The sequence below is a fragment of the Pelecanus crispus genome, chromosome 3 (assembly GCF_030463565.1).
Source record: "Pelecanus crispus isolate bPelCri1 chromosome 3, bPelCri1.pri, whole genome shotgun sequence".
Lineage (NCBI taxonomy): Eukaryota > Metazoa > Chordata > Aves > Pelecaniformes > Pelecanidae > Pelecanus > Pelecanus crispus.
Genome location: NC_134645.1, coordinates 7,993,928 through 8,016,419, shown reverse-complemented (window position 1 = coordinate 8,016,419; position 22,492 = coordinate 7,993,928). Strand labels below are relative to the sequence as shown.

The 22,492-nt window shown below is 43.5% G+C and overlaps 1 protein-coding gene across 1 annotated transcript in view; it reads right to left on the bottom strand.

Moving 5' to 3' along the window:
• Positions 1-12,201, bottom strand: part of MACROD2 (mono-ADP ribosylhydrolase 2) — a 905,314-nt gene extending 893,113 nt beyond the window's left edge. Inside the window, exons 1-2 of the mRNA XM_075708098.1 lie at positions 12,125-12,201; positions 7,452-7,568 (exon numbers count right to left, since the gene is read on the bottom strand). Of these exons, the coding sequence (XP_075564213.1) occupies positions 7,452-7,568; positions 12,125-12,170 (163 nt within the window). The 5' untranslated portion in view covers positions 12,171-12,201. The remainder of the gene's footprint in view (positions 1-7,451; positions 7,569-12,124) is intronic.
• Positions 12,202-22,492: the final 10,291 nt, after the last annotated feature.

Sequence of the window (22,492 nt, the reverse complement as noted above, 5' to 3'; positions counted from 1 at the left end):
GTAAGCTTAATGCTGTGTACGAGTTAACTTGTTAAAAAAAATCATGGAACAGCAACTTAAAAAGAAGTCATCGTCTTAATTACATCAAAGACAAGTGATTTACTTTCTTGGGGAGAGGATTAGCCACACTGGATTATGTGTTCTTGATCTATATGAACGGAGCTGATTCTTTGCTTTTTAATAATCATCTCTCACACTTGCTGAAAGCAAGATTTTTCTTTTTTTTCCTCCAAAAACACTTTAAAGAAAACTGTAGCACAAGCATCATTTCTTTGACAGCTAATCCATCCTATAAAGGTTCCATGCATGCAGCTCACTAGGGAATTACAAGGTCAATTGAATACATATTGGTTCTTTTTGCTTACTGTAGTTTTTCCCCCCACCATACTAAACACGCTGCTTTATCCACTTATATCAGGGGTATCACTAACTAGATAGGAATACTTGCTTCTAAAATTACATACACACACACACACACACCCGCCAGGTTATTTCTCAGTTTACGCTCAAGTAAGCTTGCACCTGAAGAGTTTTTCCCCCATCTCTGTGCTGTGCAAGGCTATCTTTGGAAAAGAACAGCTAAGGTATACGTTTAGGAAGACAGAAAGGTGTGTGGGGTCAGGAGCTCACGTGGTCAGATTTGTACCGCTCCGCAGCTTTGCATCTGTTCAGGACAGATCCCCAAAGGGCAGCCAAGAGCCTGGGAGAAGCAGAGCACACAGGGCTCCGGTTACTCCCTACTGCTCCAGCAGCCTTGGAGCCTCAGCCTTAAAGTCACTCTGTGTTACGCCACGGGCACGCAGACTCCGGGACACCTTTAGAACAGGCTAATAAGCTGCAAACATACTTTGCTGTTGTTGCCACTCCAATTCCTTTGCTGCTTCCTTAATATATGCATAACATGGACAGACAACAGAAATAAGCAGATTTATAGCCACTTCCACAAAAAGCACGCAATTTCCCAAGTATTCAAAATACTTCATTACCACGATCTTCATACAATTCTTCAAAGCCACAGATGTTAGTCTTTTAGTGGAGCTCCCCCAGCTATTAGACACAGCAATTAATAAGCAGCGATCTCCACATGCATCTAAGCGACACAGCTTTCTAACCTTAAACACCCTAGACTTCAAGAGACCTTGTGATAACATTTAACATGAGTAACAGAGCAGCATGCCAACATGTGAAAAGTTAAGGACAAAACTAAATACAGCACTGAGTATAAGTGAAGCTGGAACTCACATTCAAGGCCACAGCTAATAGCACAAGATCCTGAACTGTGGCACACAAGTTATTGTGGTTTTCTACATGAACTCAGCTGAAAAGCTGCTGTACTGCGAGCCTAACCAAACAAAGAGTTTCAATAGCAAAAGCATCATTTTCGTTGACTGACAGATAGCAAGCATCACACTGAGCTAAGACATCTCGATTTACTTTCATCTTTGCCACGCAGCTAGAAATCTGTTCTAAAGACAGTTGTTAAAAATCACTATAAGAAAAAAAACAATGCAAGCCGATGGACTTTGTTTCTTGGTGGGGGAGATGGTCTTGAAGCATACTGGTTTCATGTAGCTATTGCAGACAGAATTCACTGATTGTCAGGCAACTTTTGACAATATTAATGTTCTAGTAGAACATAATTTATTTTTCTGTAGAACTCACTGAAAATAATGAGTGGTTTAGAGAAATGCTATTTCTCACTTACAGACACCTGGCTGAATTTCACTGCAGCTTGGTAGTGGCATTACTTTCCAAAGGCTGTTTGATGATCATCACCTTGATTCCCGGTTCCCGCAGGACAGATTCACATCAAAGAGCACCACACGGAGATGCTCTGAAGAACCCAGTATTACCTGTGGTTAGTTAACCATCTCAAGAAATGCTGGTCAACGGAGCTCAGTATTACCACACGTTTTCTTTTCAGCATGAAGCATTTTGAGTGGCTCATCTAGACGCTTTGTCTCTATAATCTTGCGTCAACTCACCATGACTATTTAGAAAGCTACAGATTCATAGTACAAAGATGCTTTTATGAAATCCAAACCTTGCTATTATACATAAAACCCTCAGTGTTAAAGTAGATTAATGTGAATACAGTTTGAACCATATCATTTTCTAAAAATATAGCAGATTAAGAACATCCCAGAGGCTGCCAAAACATCTAAACATACTTCAAGACTTGCTTAAAAAAAGGACTACAGACCTTTCATGTAATTTAATCTTAAACGAAAATAAAAAAACCTCAGTTACTGTGTCCTTCCATTGTAACTTCACCCAACCCAAAGTAGTTCTTACCCTTAGCAAAAATCTTTAAACCATCACCTGAATTTGCTGGTTTCTTGGCACCGCTGCTATACCAATGAATCCCAGAGGCTGCGGGAGTCAGCAGGACTGCCACCTGCCTTGAGTTAAACTATGTCATTTATTCCATTTTCTGAATTATCCCATTAATGCAACAAAACATTTTTCTACCAGTGACACACAAAACTCAGTGACAACAGAACTCCTGAGACCCTGATTTTTTTCAAAAAGCTTTCAAGAAAAAGTCTTCTGAAGTTATTTCTCACATTCCCCACTAAAGAGTAAAGACATCTTTGGGAATAACTGTGTACCCAAGAAAAAGCTAATACACATACTTAACTTCAAAAAACACTCTAGTTATCCATCTACATGGTGGCATTTTATTTGCCAAGCATCAGAAAACATTAAGTTACTGTTGCTGTACAGCATGGCTGCCTAGCATAAAGTGGTATATAAGACACAGCATTGAAATAAAGGTTACAAATTGCAGAGCTTCAGAAAACAAGTCCATTATTCACATGTTGTCAGGAGGGAACGCTACTATGTAACAGAACAGATGAGATGTGTCTTCCTTTGGTATAGTTGAAGGATACAAGTGGGAGGAACGATGGATTACAGTATACATGTACTATCCAGCCCTGTATGGCAGGATTATTCTTCATTTCCACAGTGGACAGTTCCTCATTTCCTTAATAAATGTGGTAAAAACGAAGAAAGCTACAGAACTACTTCAAGAACAAGAATTTTCTTCCCTTCCTACCATCCCCTCCAGCATTAAAAGAGGGCCACTTGTCAGTGACAGCAGCAGAAGAAAATGAACAGTGTTATGATACTCGATCTCTGAGATCCACTTGTGCAGCCTGGGAAGTTGCATGCCAAAACCCAGGGGTGTCGACAACGTAGTCCTGGAAATGCATGTGCCCGTGACAGCTTGCTTGCCACAGTTCAGAGCAGCGGGCACCGGGCTTAGTCCCTGCATGCCACATTGCAACCCCCCTCAAAAAATCAAAAAGTATCAGAAATATCGACCAAATTCCATGCAAAAACACACACCAACTTAATTTCTCATGGCTAGTCATATCCTAGGTCTCCTAAGGAGACCTGCAAAAATCTTAGGTTTTTGGTTTAGTCACAGAAGGGCAGAACAAAGACAAAAACTGTACACAGCTGCTTTCAACTTCCAAATGCTTTCAAACACCTTTGCTGCTATAAAAAAAGACAAAGCCCTTACCAGCTGCCCCTCAGAATTCCCTAACTTCACTCCTCAGAAGCCTTTATGCTGTTACACATCCCGCTGTTATAAAGGCTTCCAGCCTTGCCAAAATTTACCTTAACATCAACTTATTCCAAGCTTTACTGGTTTTCTTCAGAATTTAGTTCTGAACACAAGTTTGTATCAAAGGGTGGAGGAGGAGGAGTGGGGAAGAAACACTTTCCTCCACAATCAAAGGTACGTTCTCCAAACTTGTCAATACAGAGCATGCAGAGGTATCATGGTGTCGCCACCCGAGCTGGACTGTCCAGAGAGGATCCTGGAGGTTCTGTGATTCCCTTGGGCTAAATTAAGGTGAAATGACACCAAACGACCAATTACACACTTTATTGACAGTAAACACCAACCTGAACTTGGAAAGCACCACGATATGCAGGGGGGATAAGGGGGACCCTCCTGTTGAGTCACGAAGTTCAGAATAGACCCCCTTGCTTTCTAAACTCCTTTCCAGAGAGGAGTCGAGGTGCCGCTGGGTCTAATCTTAGTCTCAGACTTGGTCGACAGTTTTGTGAATAAGGAGGCAACGCAAACCAGGGAAGCACCACAATAAGCAACGTGGGTTCTAATCCAAGTACTTATAAAAGGAAAGGAAAGGGAAGAAAGAGGAGAGAGACATATCACCACCCTTGGGTCCCGCGATGGCCATGCCAAACGCGGCACCCTCCGGTGCTGGGCGCTGCTCCCGGAGCGCGGGGCCCCAGCTGTGCAGGCAGGGGCGGCCGGTCTGCAGCAGGGGCGGCAGCAGCGTGGGGTCCCCCCATGGTGGGGGTGCGCCCGTGGTCCCTCGGGGTTGTGTCTTGGACAGGCCAGGCCCTGCCTCTCATCTCGCCCCCCTTGAGGCTTGTTCCAGAACGTCCTCCATCTTCTGCGCAGGTGGCACTGCACGGGGGGGGGGGGGGGGGGGGGGGGGGGGGGGGGGGGGGGCGGCGAGGGGTGTTTTGGGTGCCAGTGAGCCCCTTCTTCACATGGGCTCTGCAGACCTTCGGCCATCAGGGGCTCCTCCTCACCTGACGTGGGGGCTGTGCAGACCCCAATTTATCGCTATGGAGATCTTAACTTGCCTCACCACAATGTTTGAGGCATTAACTCTTTCAGTCCCTGACACATGGCGGTCAGGTTAGTTCCTTCCCAACACAAACCTTGTAGGTCCTTTCAGCTTCAGCAGTTTTGCACAGAGACTTTTCAATAATCTTCTGTTAAACTCCCATATAACAAAAGTGTGCCTAACTGGAATCTCCTAACACCCTCTAGTGAGTCATTCGCATTTAAAAACAGGTACCATAAAGCTTTCATATTGTTCAAGCAATTATTCCCAAAAGTCAGTACAAGAATCTGTGCAGTACTGAACACGCTTCATTTCCAGTTGAGCATCTACGAGGTCTACTGCCGGCCCAGATGCTCTCCCCTTCTCCTACAGCTCCTTACTCCAGTGACTGATTGATTGCACCTGCTTCACTTTATTTGTTCTTGGTTCCTTTCTTGATTTCTCCTCATCACTCTTCCTGAACAGCCACTCCACACTTTACTAATCAATCTGTCATTTTTTCACTGTATACAGTGTTGGAAGTCAATGGTAAAGAACTTCCGCATTCCCCATCAGTTGCTGTTTTGGCTTGTCAAGCATAGAGATGATTATTTCTCCCTCCCACCCCCCCCGTTTCAGACCTCTTTAGTTTCTCACTGCAAATAGTAGCCTTTCACTTGAAGAAAATATCAGAACTTGGGCATGGCATTGTCACGTCACCACCGATTTCATCGTACCTGGGGCTGCACTTGCTCTCTCCAGACCCTCGTTTAGGTTGTACCTGTTACCCTCTGTATGTCCCAGTATTCAGAGCATAAGTTATCAGCAAGACGACTTAAATTCTAATTTTTTGCTATTTCAGCTCAGAAAGACAGTTCTTGCACACTCTTGATACCTTCAGAGTGGGGTCAACATTTAAGGGAAATAAAGTTTGAAACAGATGAGGTAACAGTCACACTAATATACATATTTCTTCTAATTGCACTCGTCAGTTGAAATGTGGAAGCATTTCAGCAGTCTAACCTTCTCAAAGTTCACTATTCCACATGGCTTATTTACAACAAATACCTCAAAGAAAACAAGTGACTATGGTGTTTTCTCATGAATGTACAGTATAACAAAAGCTTCAAGTAGCAGAGAAGTATTTCAGCACAACTTTTGCCTTCCAGCATTTTTTGCAGTGTACTGGGTACTAACAGAAAGAATGCAAGAACAGCTACAAGAAAATAAATTCACCGCTGCCATGATTCAATACCCACATATTAGACACTGACATTTTGCTTATGTGAAGTGTTACAGCAATCACAACATAAATCCACACCTTGTCACGTTCAGCAGCCCGAGTAATACAAAATCCGTGAATTTTAGCACGTTATACAGAATCTGAGAGTGGTTAGAATAAAACCATTGTTTAGGCTAGAATGGATAAAGAGTCTCTCAGTTAAACCACATACTGCATGTCCCCATGTACCACAGGACTCCAAAACGAACTTTGGAGAAGTCAGGTAATCTTTTTTATTTTTTTCCAGCCTTCGTTTTCTAGATGGACAGGCTTCTTGATGTTGTAAGATATAAAAGACCTACTCTAATGGGAGAAAGAGATCTATGGGTACTGTTGCAGTACAACTAGTCATCAGCATTGCAGAGCTTAGCAACCTCTGACATATTTTCACTTCAGAAGTCATTCAAGACGCTTTTAGGAGTAGATGATAGTGTTAGTTGTTTATGACAGTGGCATCTGCAAATCTGTCAGCACCTCCAGATTGTACCAAAAAAGTGTTACAGCTTTCCCATTTTATTAAAAACAGCTGATTAGTTCCAGGCCTCATCTCACCTGGAGTATTATCATAAAGACCATGTTCACCTGCAGCCACAAGATTACCCTACACACCTGTTCACACAGGCCAGTATTTTCCCTTAATGATAACAAAAGTATCAGAAAACTGGTCCTACAGCCACAGAAGCAGGAAACACTTTAGGTCTCATGGTTAGATACCCCTCCAAAAAAAAACCCAACCCCACCCCCCCAAAAAAAAAACCCAACCCCAAAACACAAGCTTCAACCAAGCAGGATAAGATGACATTGAAAGAAAAAAAGGAGAAGGAAACCAACTCAGAAAAAGTCCCTCTTCTTCCACACACTGCGTGGATGAAAGAGAACCAGACGAAGAACGAGGCACTGTTACTGAATTACGTACAGAATTCTTTATTTAAGTGAATCAGATTCTCATTTTTAGTCAGCCTTCACTGCAAGTATTTAGACAACTCTACTGGTGATCAGAACTGTGATAACACTGCGCACGCTAAGACAAGGGCAGTTAATCCAGGCCAGGCTCATGTTCCTTAGCCCAAGAAAGTAGGCAGGCCCATGAGTAAGAAATGCTTTTTTCAAGAAAGGCTTCAAATCCAATCTTCTCCCATTTCTGGATTCTCAGAAAACAACACAACTTGTGCAATTCCCCTCTGCTTTTCAGCCACCTACAAGAACAACACTGTTTTGCCCAGATTCTCCATACCGTTATGCTCACTAAGTTTCAAAGACAGAGTTCATTAGGCATGGCTGACTGTCGCAGTATCTGGAAAGTAAGACTCATGTGGAGAACAGCTATTTTACACACTTAGGGGTATCAGTGTTATTATGAGTCTGCCTGGGGATACTTGCAGAATTAGTGACCCTTTAAGAATCTTGGTTGGGGTTCCCCCCACCAACCCCAAAGTGCTCTTGTCCCCATGTTAGGCCGCCACTGTTAGTAACAACACAGGTTCTGAGTCTTGGCCCTCCTAAAAGTAACTTAAGACTGAGAAAACAGAACGGTCTGTATTTAAAAAAAAAGATTTCCCTGTTTTACTTACCATCACTTTCACTTTTACTTTTTAAGTCGTCCATCCATGTTGGAATACTTTTCAATGCAACATATTCCCTTGAGTACTCTTTGCGTCTTTCTTCCAAGGTCATCTTCAGCAAACGCTCTGTTTAGGAGAAAGAGAAATAAAAAGAGTTTTGCAAGCTTTCATATCTTTTTGCACACTGGCCGAGTAGTGACCAATTCGGTGTCCTTGATGTGATTAAATCCCTTTTGAGAGAACCAGGCACGGGCGATTCAGTGAGTTACAAGTAATAGGAGCTAAATGTGGTGCATCTAAACAACTGCACGCGCCTATTTCTGGATATCCCAGTTCAGCAAAAAGCAATGCCTCTTCACTGCACTCTCAGCTCTCCAGACTTCCTCCCCCATCACTACTGCGCCTCGTCTTCCTGCCGCTTTAATTCAAGGATCAGAGAACTAACAGCAAGTTTATGAAGTAGGGAATTGTCAGTTTATAGGAAGTTTTCAGGTATTAAAGTCTATTCTCTAGGTCCTGCCTTTGTAAACCAGAACTTTAAAAAAAAAAAAAAAAGTTAGGAAGATCAAAATTGAAACATTTTTACTGAAATGAGTTCACCAATGCCAGCAAGTAAAGGCAGGAGCATGGCACAAAATTAGCAAAGTGCTACTACATTACAAAAGAAATCAGAGCTAAAGCAAACGTTATGTCACTTTCTAGATGGCTGGGGTGATAGGAAAGGTATTTTTGGTTGGTTTTTTTGTTCTGCAAACAATGTAATTTTCAGCATGAGAAAACCGCTGTCATTTGCTTTAGGCACATGCAGTGGCACTTAATCCCATTTTGGGCCAAAAATCAGTAGTTGTAGAAAATACTACGATATCTGTTAGATACCCAAGAGTAAGTAATACAAGTATGTAAGTTTAACAAACTTTAGTTGAACATAATCCCAAGTGCTAGGAAAGCCCGCTGCCATCCACCAGCTAAACCTGTTTCTAAAAAGCAGACCAGGACCAGCATGAACTGCCCCTGCTGGATTTAAAGAGCTGCAAAACAGAACTTGGCTTTAAAGTGAGGGGCATAGGTTGGTGGATTTTTATTTAAGCATTAATATGACACACTTGGTTACCACACTAAAACATATATGGATGGTTGTTTTCTCCTGAGAAAGTCACCTGTCTTTTTTCAGACATTTAGTGAAAAGTCAAGTCTCAAAGATTGTACAATTGTGACGGCTACTGCCAACTTCGCTCTTCTTCAGACCTCGCTATAAATGGGCTAAAGTTCTAAGATAAGGAAAAAACATCCCAGCGCTGCAAACAAACCCAGTGCTTCAGCAAGACCCTGCACCCAATTTTTGTAGCCGCATCCTCTTCTCCCTCCCCACCTCATCAACACTTACTGTTATTTCAGCACAAGATGCAGAGCTTTTCCCCTTCCAAAAGGGGCCGGGGGGAACTGTAGAGGATATCAGGATGCCTATACGCTAATCAAGTTTCTGGGTCTGTTTTTACCAGTGGCACTGTACTACTATTACCATACTAACAGTTTTTTCTTAACACATTAATCAGTAATAAATGCTCTCTGATGATTCAGGAGTTTTGGCGTGTAGGGGAGGGCTGGACCCATATTATTTGCCTTTGGCATAAAGGACTAGATGGACACGAAAATAATATTTTCGTGTCAAGTTGAAGGAGCAGTGAGCGAGTTGAACATGGAAACTACTTCTCAGATCAAACCTTAAAAAAAGAAAGTTACTTTCACTGGGTTTTGGGGTTAAGTTTTTTTTTTTTCCCCTGCAAAATAAAGTTTCCTAATTATGCAGGCTGCAATCAGCACAGTCCAATAACCAAAGGCAGGGTTTTGAGCACAGATTCCCTTATCAAAATAAACTTATTTTGATATTTTTGACAGTATTCCTGATTTCTTCAGTTGACAAAAACACTTCTCTCCCATTATTCAGGCTTGATATCTTAACTGGATATTTACAAATGCAAAAGTAAAACTAATGTGATTAAGAATGCCATTACGCACAACAGATACGCACTTAACTCCACTATTTGATCTTCAAGCATACAAAACACCAAGAATTTAACGTACATGTTAGAAGTACTACAGAAAGGCAAACCTGAGAGCGCGTGTTTCTCTGTGTGTCAGGTTTGAGGGACTGACAAGCAGAGGAATTTTGACTGCCTTTTGCTGAAGAGCTTACACAGGCAGTTTGTGCCTTCAAAACACAAGTATCTCTCTATAGGAAGGTTTTATAAAACTTTGCTCTTACGAGTTGATAGCGAGAATTTAAACCGAGTCTAAAGTAAACACAAACCTCCCAGAAGATGCTTCCAACAGCCTTAGCTGCAAGTACAGTTTTCTGCGCACAGCTTTACGAAGTGCCTTTGAAAGTTTGCAGGCAGACCAGACCTGTGTCTAAGACTCTGAAATCCACTCCAGTCCCACTCCTACTCTGCTTCAGCTGTCCTCAAGCAAGATCCACCCTGGGAGAACGTAGACCAACCCTTAATTACCAAGAAAGTAATTAAGAAAAGCAAGGGTATTGTCAGTGGGTTTGAACTCAGTATCAGTGCTTTTCCTTTTCAAAAAGACAGTTCTTCAGAATAGAAAAGGCTGAGAGCGATTGCACTCAGAGCTTCATGGGAAGAGTAGAACCCACAAGCACAGCCAGCTTTGCAGGGGGGCAGGAGTACCTGGGAAAGACAAATGCAGACCTAACAAAAGATCTGATTTCAAAAGTACAATCTGGGCAGGAAGGAAAGAAGTTGGGCTTCTATAGTTTTCCTCTCTAGTAAAGAAGGTACTTGGTAAGAACAGTCACACAGGGCTACAAGCTGAAGAGCAATGCCAACAATAAACGTGGAAGTTTTTTCTGCCCTCCTCACTCAGAACACCCAGGGCCAGCAGCATCATCAGTGCGGCGCTGGAAAGCACTTACCGGAGCAGAAGACCGGCAAAAGCTGTTTGTTCTCACTAGGCAAAGAGACACCGAGTTCTGGCCAGCTAGCACTCACAAACACGCTTCCCTGGATACAAAAATCTCACCAGCAGTCGCACGCTCCGGTTTGCATTCAGCAACATCACCGTACTGATGGAGACCACCATCCTCACAGCTGACTAAAACGACAAAAGCATGCCTGCAGCTCAGCTTTCCAGCTTACCCTCCAGCCCCTCCACTCGACCCTCCTTACCCAGGGTTTGAGTTCACAGGGCAGGCTGTGAATTCGCACGGACAGCAGCGGAACTGGAAAAGACAAGTGGGAGTAACAGGAACACTGACCAGAGCCTACCAGAAAGCTCTCCCCATCCGCCCCCAGCATACCACCAGCGTTTTTTTTTTAAGGTAATGACATACAGCATTAAGGGCATGCACAGGGAAAGTCAGTTACAGATGATCACATGCAAGCAATGCCCAAGAACATTTAACTGCATCTTATCTGTTGAAAACAGAAACTTGGATGTCTGGTGGAAGCATGTTGCCTCACCTTAACTACAGAAACATGCTTTTTAAGACAGTTTTGAAAGAAAAGAAAGTATGCAACAAAATCCACTTCCTTTGAGAAGAGTTCGACAGGCACAGCTAACCTACCGAGAAATCAATTTATTTGTGTTTTAACAGTTTTTCCTTAGGAATGCGCACTTGATTTTTGCCCCGGACAAAAAGGATGGATGTTATCTTTTGAACTACTCTTCTGCCTTCCTGGCTTGAAACACACATGCAGTCATAGGGGTGATGGAAGACAAGAAAGAAAACTTAAAATATGACCTGCTGGCGTGGTTTTTTTCTTCCTCTCCTCCTTGCGTATTTCTAGATTGTTGGTAAACACACCAGGCAAGAAGCCTTTCCTCTTAGCCATATTACGCTTCTGCTGCGTGCATTTTTACATTGCCGATCTAGGTGATCAAAGTATCAAAATGGCAAGGGCTGCCATAAAATGCTTGCCCGACGGTTGTCACGCTGTGGAGTTTGGCACCGGGGTGTTACAAACCTAGACTACACAGGGTGGGGAAGTCCTTAAAAAATATATATATATTTTGGGGGGGGGGGGGGGGCTTTGAGAGCCCCCATACCCCAAAGGTTTCGCCTCAGCCGACCAACACTAGAAGCTAAGCTCAGGCGCATTACGCCAGCGATACCCAACAAACCATGGTTTTCCTGGGTAAACACACGGCACGAAGATGAGAAAAGGCACGTTTTGACGGCATGTGCCTAACTTTTCGGGCCTGAAATACTTCCACAAGGTGACTTGGGGGCGGGAAGCCCTCAGGAGAGGGGCTGTTCCCCCCCCCCACACACACACACACACACGGCCCGCCGCTCCCCTCAGCGCCGGGGCCGCTCGCCTCACAGGCAAAGTTAGTCAGCGATAACCGAGGGGGGGGAAACACGCCAAAATCCCGCACACCCGGGGGTCCCCCCCGCCTCTCGGCAGCCCAAGGGCTGCCGAGAGGCGGGGGGGACCCCCGGGTGTGCGCAGTTTTAGGGTGTTTCAGGTAGGAGACCCCGAGGGCAACGGCGGAGAGCGCGGAGCACCCCCCTCCCCCACCCCGTCCCCTCAGCCCGGGCGGCGGGAAGCGGCGGCGGCGGCTCTGAGGGGACGGGACCCCCCCCAACCCCTTCCCCGAACCTTCCTCACGGCTGAGCGTGAGGTAAAAGCGGGCCCGGTGAGCGGGAAGGGCGGTAATACCTTTCTCCTCCCGCCACAGCTTTTTCCGCTTGTTGCCGGGGTACATGGTGGCGTGGCTGGCGGCGGCTTTGAGCTGCAGGTTCCCCAGGCTCACGAGGGGGTGGACGAGACGCCGCGCCAGAGCCGACCGCTACCGACGCCGTGCGCCGCCGCCTGCTACCACCGCTCCCCGCCGGCCCCGGCTCCGCGCCCGGCTCCCGTCAGCTGGGTCACGCCTCGCTCGAACCCGACACCCCCGCAGCGCCCGCCCCCCTCCCCGCCGCCCGTTGGCTCCGGCAGACGCCGCTCAGCAGCCCCCTCCTCCGCTGCCGCCGCCGGAGCGGGCGCACCGGGCTGGAGGGGCCTGAGCGCGGCGGGCCGGGCGGGCGGCGCTGGGTTCTGGGGGGGGGGGGGTGTCGCGGGGTTATGGGGGGGCCACCGGGGCGGGTGTGGGGGGTGCTTGGGTGCCACAGTGGTCGCTCTGCGCGGCGGCGGCAGCGCCGCGCTCGGTGCCCCCGCGGGGAAGGAGGGAGGGAGGGAGCGGGCGGGCGGGCGGGCGGGCGGGCGCCCCCCCACCCCCCGGCCCGCCCGCCGCCATGGCCCCGCCCGCCGCCATGGCCCCGCCTCCTCCGCCGGGGCGGGGCAGAGCGCCCTCTGCTTCCGGGTTGCCGGCCGTTACCGAGCGCGCCGCCGATTGGCCGGGAGGGCGGGGGCCGTTGCTAAGCGACGGCGTGGGGGCCCCGGCGGGGCCGCGGCCTGCGGGGCCTGGCGGAACCCGCCCCGCCGGGCCCAGCGCTCCCGCCCGCTCCCCCGCCATCGGCCTCGCCGCTGGCCGCGGCAGACCCGCACCTGGAGCGGGGTCAGCGTCGGCCCGGGGAGCGAAGGTCAGGGAAGGCGCGCTTCCGTGCCTCCTTCCCTCTCCATTTTCCTTGCTGAGATTAATTTTTTTCCCTGTCTAAATAAAGACGCAAACTTCCGTAGACTAAAGAAATAAATATAAAAGCTTCCCCTGCAGCTGTACGGGTCCTCTTAGCTTCACTCGTGCCCACGTGGAGGTAAAGGCCCCGCCTGGTGCAGGTGAAGGGATTTGGCCCTGGAGCACAGCGGGTGCTGGCAGGAGCTTCACTTGCACCTTCGCAGGAGCTGCGACATTTGGGGTGACGAAGGACATCCTCCTGGCGTTCGTCTGCCACGTAACGCTTAGGAGCCAACGCAACTTCACCTGTAAAGAGTAACTCACGGTGTTTGACTGCCTTTTGCTGAAGAGCTTACACAGGCAGTTTGTGCCTTCAAAACACAAGTATCTCTCTATAGGAAGGTTTTATAAAACTTTGCTCTTACGAGTTGATAGCGAGAATTTAAACCGAGTCTAAATTAAACACAAACCTCCCGGAAGATGCTTCCAACAGCCTTAGCTGCAAGTACAGTTTTCTGCGCACAGCTTTACAAAGTGCCTTTGAAAGTTTGCAGGCAGACCAGACCTGTGTCTAAGACTCTGAAATCCACTCCAGTCCCACTCCTATTCTGCTTCAGCTGTCCTCAAGCAAGATCCACCCTGGGAGAATGTAGACCAACCCTTAATTACAATTCAACCTGTCTGGTTGAAGTCAAGCACAGGAAGGTGCCCACATCTGTCCACATGAAAAATGTACCATCTCAGCTAAATTGTCGAGAGAGTATCTTACGTACCCCTTCTGGTCAAGAACAGGCTTTTCTTCGGTGATATGCTCTTTTGCTTGACCTGTAACAAGAAAGGTGAGGCGCAACGTAGCAACGTTTCGACTTCTTTTCTCATGGGTTCTGATGAACAAACACATTAGCACCTCTACTATTGCCATTAATCTTGGGTCACGGTACAATTCCTTACAGCAAAATCCTTAGTCTTATCACACTTACTGATGCAAGGGAACGCTCAGAGTTTACCTTTTAACCAGCTAAAAATCAGACTAAGATTCCTCTTTACAAAGCATGTGTTAATATTCAGATTACATCGGCTCCTGCGGGTATATTATCATCTTCTATCTTTACTGGATCTCTTCACTTTGCCCAGGTGATGTGCTTTGGTGTAGCCCAAGCACAGTTTTCTCATCTTGATAATAAAAATGAAAGAGAAGCCAACAAGTAAAGAAGCATTAAAAAAAGAGAGCTTAGTTTAAGTCATGCTTGCTTGTGTGATATGAAGCAAATATTTGAACCCATACCCTAGATCACTGCATATTTACCAAGCTCCTGAATATTCTAGTGTCCTGTGGGATCTGTTCCACATTTTATAAATCAATGTTTATTGGACCAGAAGGGGAGAGAGAGAAAACGTCACTTTCTTCCTGCGAAGGGCATCTGTACGCTTTCTTCAGTTTCATTTGTAAAAGCCCCTACAATAGCCATAATTTTGGAAAACAGGTAAAGAAAGTATGGACGTATATAAAAGGAAAAAAATTATGAAGCCTGATGTTTACACCAGCACCAAAATGGAAGACCAGACAAAAGATGGAATTAAAACTTTCTTCAACTTAAAATAGAAATGTTCAAATGTTCCAGTAAGAAAATTAGTACCGCGTTTTACTTTTTTTTTTTCCCCCCTCTGTTGCTGGTGGTACAATTGATTCCGCTGAAGCAGTAAGAAATTATGTCACTGACTTCAATATGAGCGTGACCTGTCCTACGCTTCTTACACTTGTTGATTCTGGATGCCTTAAACCTTCCAAAGACCACTGATCCTGCAGGTCAAGTAAAATCGTAAGTCATTTCCCAGCTCACTTGGGCTAGGTCTTCCACATTGTTCCTGCATAGGAACAAAACGTTCAGCTTTGTAGATGTGAAACATGAATAAGCATTCCACAGCTGTCTGCAAGCACACAATTCCTGCAGCCAGAGCTAGAATAATATATGGGAAATCGGCTGTTAGAAATGCTGTTTGGAGAACACACCTAATTTCTTTATAAAGAAAGATGTTTTTCCCTGGCTGACTACATGTAACGCTTGCCATGAATGAATTTTAAAGGGACAAAGGTACAAATCCATCAGACTTTCTCTCTGACAAGTTTGTGGCGCTCAGTCAGAGGAGGAAAGAAAACGTCCACACGATGAGAATAATAATCCTGCTCTCTGGATGCTGGCAGCAGACTAACTGTGAATGACGCCCTCGACCCCTTAACCAAACTAGCAGCAGTTTGGTACAGGCTCCGAAGGAGGCAAAGGCCTGAGCCGTAGGCAGGCCAAGAACTCCTCTGGTTTCAGTCTGTTCTCTGAAAACCCACAAAGGAGCAGAGTGACACAGTGAGCACCGATGCATATGAGCTTGGAACACCGATCACGCGGTTAACACATGAATAGCGTGTGGCTTTTCCGAGGCTCATTTATCAAGGAACAAAGCAAGCTGTGGGTACAAGGAGTCTCGTGCGTACCTTTCCCGTCGCATGTAATTTGACTACGAGCCAACCCCTTTATTGCGTAAATACGACAGCCTAAGCGAGCCTTCTCTGACCTCTCCCTGTGAGGCAGCGTGGCTGCGTGGCGGTGATCTCCCCTTGAGCTGGGACGCCTCTCAAGGTTGCCCCTCGAGGCAGAGAGACCTTTTACCAACGGCAGATCTTTGGTAAGTGACTGATAGCACACTGAATTAGTATTAGTGAAACATTACCAATCCGTGTAGCTACTCAGTACCTAATTATTATAACCTTTGTATAGATAACTCCATTAGACATAAACCATTGTGCAAGTCTGAGACTAAGATTGGATCTAGCTGCACCTAGGCTCCATAAGTTCAGAAAGGAAGGAGGTCCACTCTGAACCTCCTGACTCAATGGGTCTTCCTTACCCTTTGCGTCTCCGGTCTCTGTGTGAATCATTCTAACGTGATTCAATTAACTCAATTTTCCTTTGTATGTTTCTTCCATGCGGTAACTAATAAGGTGAACCTTGCCATCAAACTTACTGAACCTTGGCAAACCCCTGTTAAACTTTGTTATATTCCATCTAATTCATTGAACTCCATCAAATTATTATTTTACCTCAATAAAACATACTGCTGCTTCTCTCTTTTGAGTGAGGTACATTACACTCATTCACGACACTAACATGCTTCAACGAACTCTAAAGAAAGCAGGGAATAAAACGTAGACTATGTCTTTTTCTTCCTGCAACAGACCAGCAGGCACAGGGGCATAACATTAAATATAAATACATTTTATTTTCTTTTTCATAACATGACTGATCAGAGATCTAGCCTGAAGTGGAAAGTTTGCCCATTGTTACCACGCAAGGAATGTCTCCCAACAGATAGGGTCCTAAAAGGGGATTGATGCGTAGACGCAATACTAATTTGTATAACACACAATACAGTAATTAACTTGTGCCTCTAGGCAGACACTTAACTGTCCATGTAAATGGATGAGATTGTTCCAGGATGACACTAGATTTACAGCAAAGATGAAGAGCGAGCATGAACAGAAATCCCAGGAGATGCTATTGGAGAAGAACAGAGGACCAGTCTACAGAAAAACCACCAGCGCAATGGCCAGAAAAGTAAGAGCAGAAGCACTAGGATGGAAACATGGAAGTCAAAGACAGCAATCTTTGAGAGAAGTGATTGAGAGATGTGATTGGAAGTATCAAATGGGGTGGGAAAATTTATCTAAAAGCAGCATTTCAGTACTTGGATGAAAACCAATCAGGCTGCAAAACAGGAGATTATTTTTCTGCAAAAACTGTAGTGAGCTGTATACATGGTAGGCTAAAGCAATGCTCAGAAGGCTTGAAAATGTTCTGTTGAAACAATGAGTGTGAAAATGAGACTGATAGGAAATTGGTATTTGTCTAATGATCTGCGTGTATTTAGTCCATCCAAGGCCTAGTGAACACACTGGTGACATTCTACAGAGGAAGACAGGAAAACTGGGAAATGTCCAAAAATAGCCTGAGCAGAATATAGGCTTCTACTAATAGCTGTAAAATGAACATTTAACATACGGCTAAAGTAACGACTGGTTAGAGAGTTCCTGTTAGAGATATAATAGGAAATGTAAATTAATACGAGAGTGAATATTACACTATATAAGTGAATAAATGTACCAAAGGAGAGCTAGAGCTTCAATTCAAACAGCTGGATCGTCCAACCAAACTAGGATTAAGGCACCTACCCACAGCATTACGATCGCTATCAACCATCTTGACCAGAACAAGCAGATCCCACACTGAGCCTATGGCGGAACAAAGCTGAGCAGATGTAGGTCCCTGGAGGAAGCAGGTTGTGGCCGCTGGATGAGCAGTGGCTCCATGGGGGTCAGCTGTGGCGTGGGATACATGGCATGCCAGAAGAGAGGAAGGAGAGGGTGGGTCTGAGATGCAGATCTTAAAGGAAGGATAAAAATATCAGTTGCTGGAGAAATGGAGAAGACAGGAATGGAAGTCGGCTGTTCCAGATCTTTATAGTCTTAAAAACACTTGAAAAATTCTGTGCAAAAAAATTCTGTCCCTTTCACGGAAAGGGTAGTCAAGCATTGGAACAGGCTGCCCAGAGAGGTGGTGGAGTCACCATCCCTGGAAGTGTTCAAAAAACGAGTAGACGTGGCACTTTGGGACATGGTTGAGTGGGCATGGTGGTGTCGGGTTGATGCTTGGACTGATGATCTTAGAGATCCTTTCCAACCTTAATGATTCCTAGTTTTTACTTTCATTAAAAATAATCCTGCCACCACGCCAGGAAACACGAAATTGCTACTCTCCCCTTAATTGGTTTAGTGGTGGACTTGGTAATGTTGGGTTAATGGTTGGACTGGATGATCTTAAAGGTCTTTTCCAACCTAAACTATTCTATGATTCTATGAAGGGCACTTTGACATGGCAAAGTGATGCCACCTTCATGAACACAACACAATGCCGGGCCAGGGCCTGCGGCCTGCATTTGTGGACATTGAACTGAGGGCAGCAAAACTGAGCAGTTTTGTGAAAAAAGCCTCAATGTGTAACAAGAAGAAAATTTATACTTTCTTCATCACAGAAGCAACTGTCAGAAGCTGCTGCCCCATAAAACAGTTTAAAATATGCCTGTGAACTACACATAACCTGTAAAGTAGGTGCATTCATTTCAAAGGTCATGTAACATGAGTTACCTGGAATAAATTCTTTCTTATACTTCACTTCAAAAAGCATGTTTATACAGATAATAAAACTCTCCTATTTGCAGTAAATGCTATTAAAAAAAAAAAAAAAAGAATATGTTTGTTTCTTTGGTTGGTTTTGCATTTTTTGGGGTTGGTTTTTTTGTTTGTTTTTTAATAATGTACGGTAATGATTGTACAGCCACGTTTAGCTCATTTTTCAGATTTTATATTTTTATTTTCTTTATTATTTTATAAAAATCTAAACCAGCAAAATAGTACACAAACTGCAAACAGAATCCATAGATAAACTAATTTTTCAATCTTTTTACCTAATTTTTTTTTTTATCTCAGATAACACAAAATATTTGAGTTTCTCTTCTCCCTCTCTTTTTTTTTTTTAAACTGGAAACTGTCTTGGTTATGAATTCATTTCAAGAGCTTCTTGTACTGCTACAGAGATAAATGCTTGGGCAAGAAACAAAAAAAAATGAAATTAAGATAAATGAAAATGACAATAAGCAGTCCTTTTCATTGTATACAATGGAAAGCAGTCCTTTATTTCATTGGTGTTTATGCTGTTTATTCAATTTTTAATTGAATACAGTGAAAAAGGTAAACATGAAATTAAGATGTCTTTAAAAAATCTTAAATATTTTTGAATTTTCATAATATAAATATCATTTTAATTAATTAATAAAAAATGTAAATGCAAATTTAAATTGAGATTAAGATTATTTCCTCAAATTCTACCTTACCAAAAAAAAAAAAGCAACAGAACATTACAGACAGTTTCACACACTAAGAGAAAATTCCTTCCTCATGTATGTGAAAGTACATTTTAAAATGTATAATCTTAGTAGCTATTAAACAAAATTGATTTATTATACCAATAACAGAGCAATATAAAAATCTGATATGGGTTTATAAATTATTTATATTTAATAAAAATGTATTTCAGCCATCATTATTCTTACTTATCAAAGCTTGCTTGTGTAGCAAGCTGTGTGTTATGCACGGTCTCGTTGACTTTGATTCCATCCTGTGCCAATGGAGGCTTCCGCCAAATTATTTGCAGAATTCGAATGCAAACTTACAGTCCCTGTACATTAACCATGAAGTCTCTCCTGTCCATTCACATCACGTGGTAAAACTGCTCTGAGTTCATTTCACAAGGCTTCCACAATATCCTTGATAAAATATCACCTTTTATTAGCAAGTTCACTCTCAGATACGCTAATGTGCATTTAAAACCTAAAATGCACATCATCCATCTTTTATTTGACAGTTGCATCCTACCTTCTGAACTTTCAAGCCACTAGCACACCTGGGTCAAGGTTCTGCTGATAAAATGATGCCTAGAGACAGGTAGAGAGGGAGTTAACTGACTACAAGCATTTGATAAACTGTTACCTGTAATTTCTTCGGTTTGTTGCCTTGGGCAAATGAACTAAAGAGGCAGCAAGTAACTACAAGTCCCATTTGTCCAACCGGGTGATTGGACAGAAAGATGAAAGGCAATATACTCATGTGTTTCTTACAGCTTTATGATTTTAATCCATTTTGTCAGGGAAATACATTTTGGTCCATCAAATAATGTGATAACTAAACTATTCAGACAAAGAGAAAAAGAATGTTTCTGTACTGTTGATCTCTTTGTTTATATGATTTACTATGGGTATTATTTCATGAGCATTTCAGTTTAACATCTTTTATCCACTAAGGTTATGCTTGTATCTAGAAATGGTCATTCTTGATAGTAAAAAAATAAAACATTAAACACTTAAAGCAATTAATTTGAGATAATTATTCACATAATCTAATATAGACACGTTATTCAGGGAGTCTTATTTTCTCACATTTAGATACACGCTTGTCTTTATTTGATTTGTTAGGGCATCACAAACACTTTTGGAAGAGAAGTCTGTAAATCCTTTGAAGTCAGACCTATTTTAAGTCAACTATTTTGGAAAACTTTGTTCTAACACAGTAGTATCCTAACCCAGTTTGGTCTTATAATGTAAATGAATGGAGCATGTTCCCAAACTTCGCAGAAGTCCCAAAACTTAATTACAGTTCAGAAGTATCAGGTGTGATTACGTATACCATGTGAGTGGTGCATGTTTTAATTACTGCAACAGCTGCTGCGTTGTAGCTGAATGCTGCAATATGGTGAAGGTTACTGCTTACACCACCCGTACCCTATGATCAAAGTCCACGTTTGCAAAGGGGAAGGAGCTTTTCAGAGTTTCCAAAAGAACCCAAGTGACCTGGATTTCTACGTGCCGCAGAAGACCCAGAAAAAAACCACAAGGCTGTTCAACTTGGGCTCCTCTCTGGGATCAGCATCATGTGGAAGAGAGAAAAACACAAGGTAAAAAACTCAGTAGTTGATCTAGATTGACACTGTCTTCTGCTCCTGCAACTATTCCTGGCTCAGAGAGGAAGAAAAGAGAAGTATCCCACCTTGGAGCTGCCTCCGTGGAGTGGGGAGTGGAATGCCAAACTGGCACCCTGCTCCCAGCTGGCAGGGAGTTTGCCACAGTTCAGATGTTCGCAGTTGTGATGGCGGTGCTTGCACAAGCCTTTTCAGGCCTCTGCCAGCGGCTGCTGGAAGCAGAACTACCTTTTAGTCTCAGTCATCCTGTATTAGAATGAACTAAGAAGTATTCTAGAAAGTACTTAATAAAGAGGAAAACTTCTAAGCAGGAAATCACTTTTCAGTATGCCACTTGAAAATGTGGAATTCCTGCTCAGCCTGCAATGTCCTCAGTAAAAAATGGAGATTGAAAGCACAAATAGAATGAAACAGTCAAAGTGACCTCAATAAAGAAGAACAGAGGAAAAAAAAGAAAAAAAAGCAGGGCTTAGCCATGTGCTCAAACTTATAATACATGAAAGCAATTCTATTGACTTCAACTGGCACCACTGACGTACTATGCGACCGTTGGGAACTTGACCTCCGCTGGCTGGGTACAACCTTCTTACAATCAAGAGAGTCACATCATCAAGTGGCTTTGCAAGGACAAAAGATAATTAAATGCGATCAGATCTAGCAGAGGAAAGCATAGTATTCATCTGCAGTAGTAGCAGAAATATTTCCTAATTATAAAATACCTTAAATGGTTGCTTCTTTTCTGTCCAGAAAAACAACATCTTGGCATTAGAAAGGTTTATGTGGGGTCACTATAAGAAGCGGTAAACAGATGCATTTTGGTTTTTTGGTTCTTCCATTGTCATCGCACACCTCTACATCTGTGTTTTCATTTGTATTTTAAGACTGAAAGGGGCAGAAAGCGAGTGATTTATTCCAACATGCTGTGCCTGCCAAATCCCCAGTATACAGCTGAGCAACTGGGACTAGTTGGGCTGGTTGCTAAAAACAATAAAAGATGGGAGTACTTTTAAAAGACATCTAACATGCTGACTGTATGAAATTAGGCTGAAATGACATTAATAAAGAAAGCTTTCAAGTATCAAAAATGAAAGAAGGTCATATATTCTCCACTGAGGAAATTTAGTTCTCACCAGAGGGGACATCCACTTTCATTATTCTGCTGTTTCATCTGTTTTGTCTTTTACAACAACTTTGTAGCCAGACAGAAAAAAAAGCTAAGAGATATGGCTGAGAGTTGAAAGAATGAGCACAGAGAGTAGATAAAAGATGTAAGAGTTGGAAAGACAAGTCAAAATTTTAAGATTATATATAGCGCAAAGCTAGTACAAAATAACCTAGCTTTTCACCAGTAAGTGCCTTGAATGTAAACACTATGCCTCTTACTATTTTTGTTTTAAGGGTATCATGCATCATCACAATCAGTGGAATTATACCACTATAAATATATGTTTAGTTCATACATAACAAGAAATAACTGAATTAATTTTTCAACTCATTGCTTTTCCATCTCTCTTCTTTGTTTGGCTGTTTTGTTTGTTTTGGCTTTTTTCCCCCCCTCCAAATGATGCCATCTATTCACGGCTGTCCATTCTCACCATTTCTGATTGATTCCGTTGTTTTAAATTCATCAATTCCTATGCACCTTTTGTAGATTGGAGGCAAATCTCTTCTCAAGGCACATTTCAGTTACAAAAGTACATCTGCTAATTAACATTAGTCAGATAGTGCTTGTGATACATACAGAATCCTAGCTTGTACAAAATTAAGGGATCACAAACTCACCGCAGCTGGAGGGCCCACGGGCAGTCTCTAGTCCAAGTTCTTGCCTAAAGCAAAGTTGCACTGAATTTTGTATCGCAGTGCTCAGGGCTTTTCCAAGTTGGGTGCTGAAAA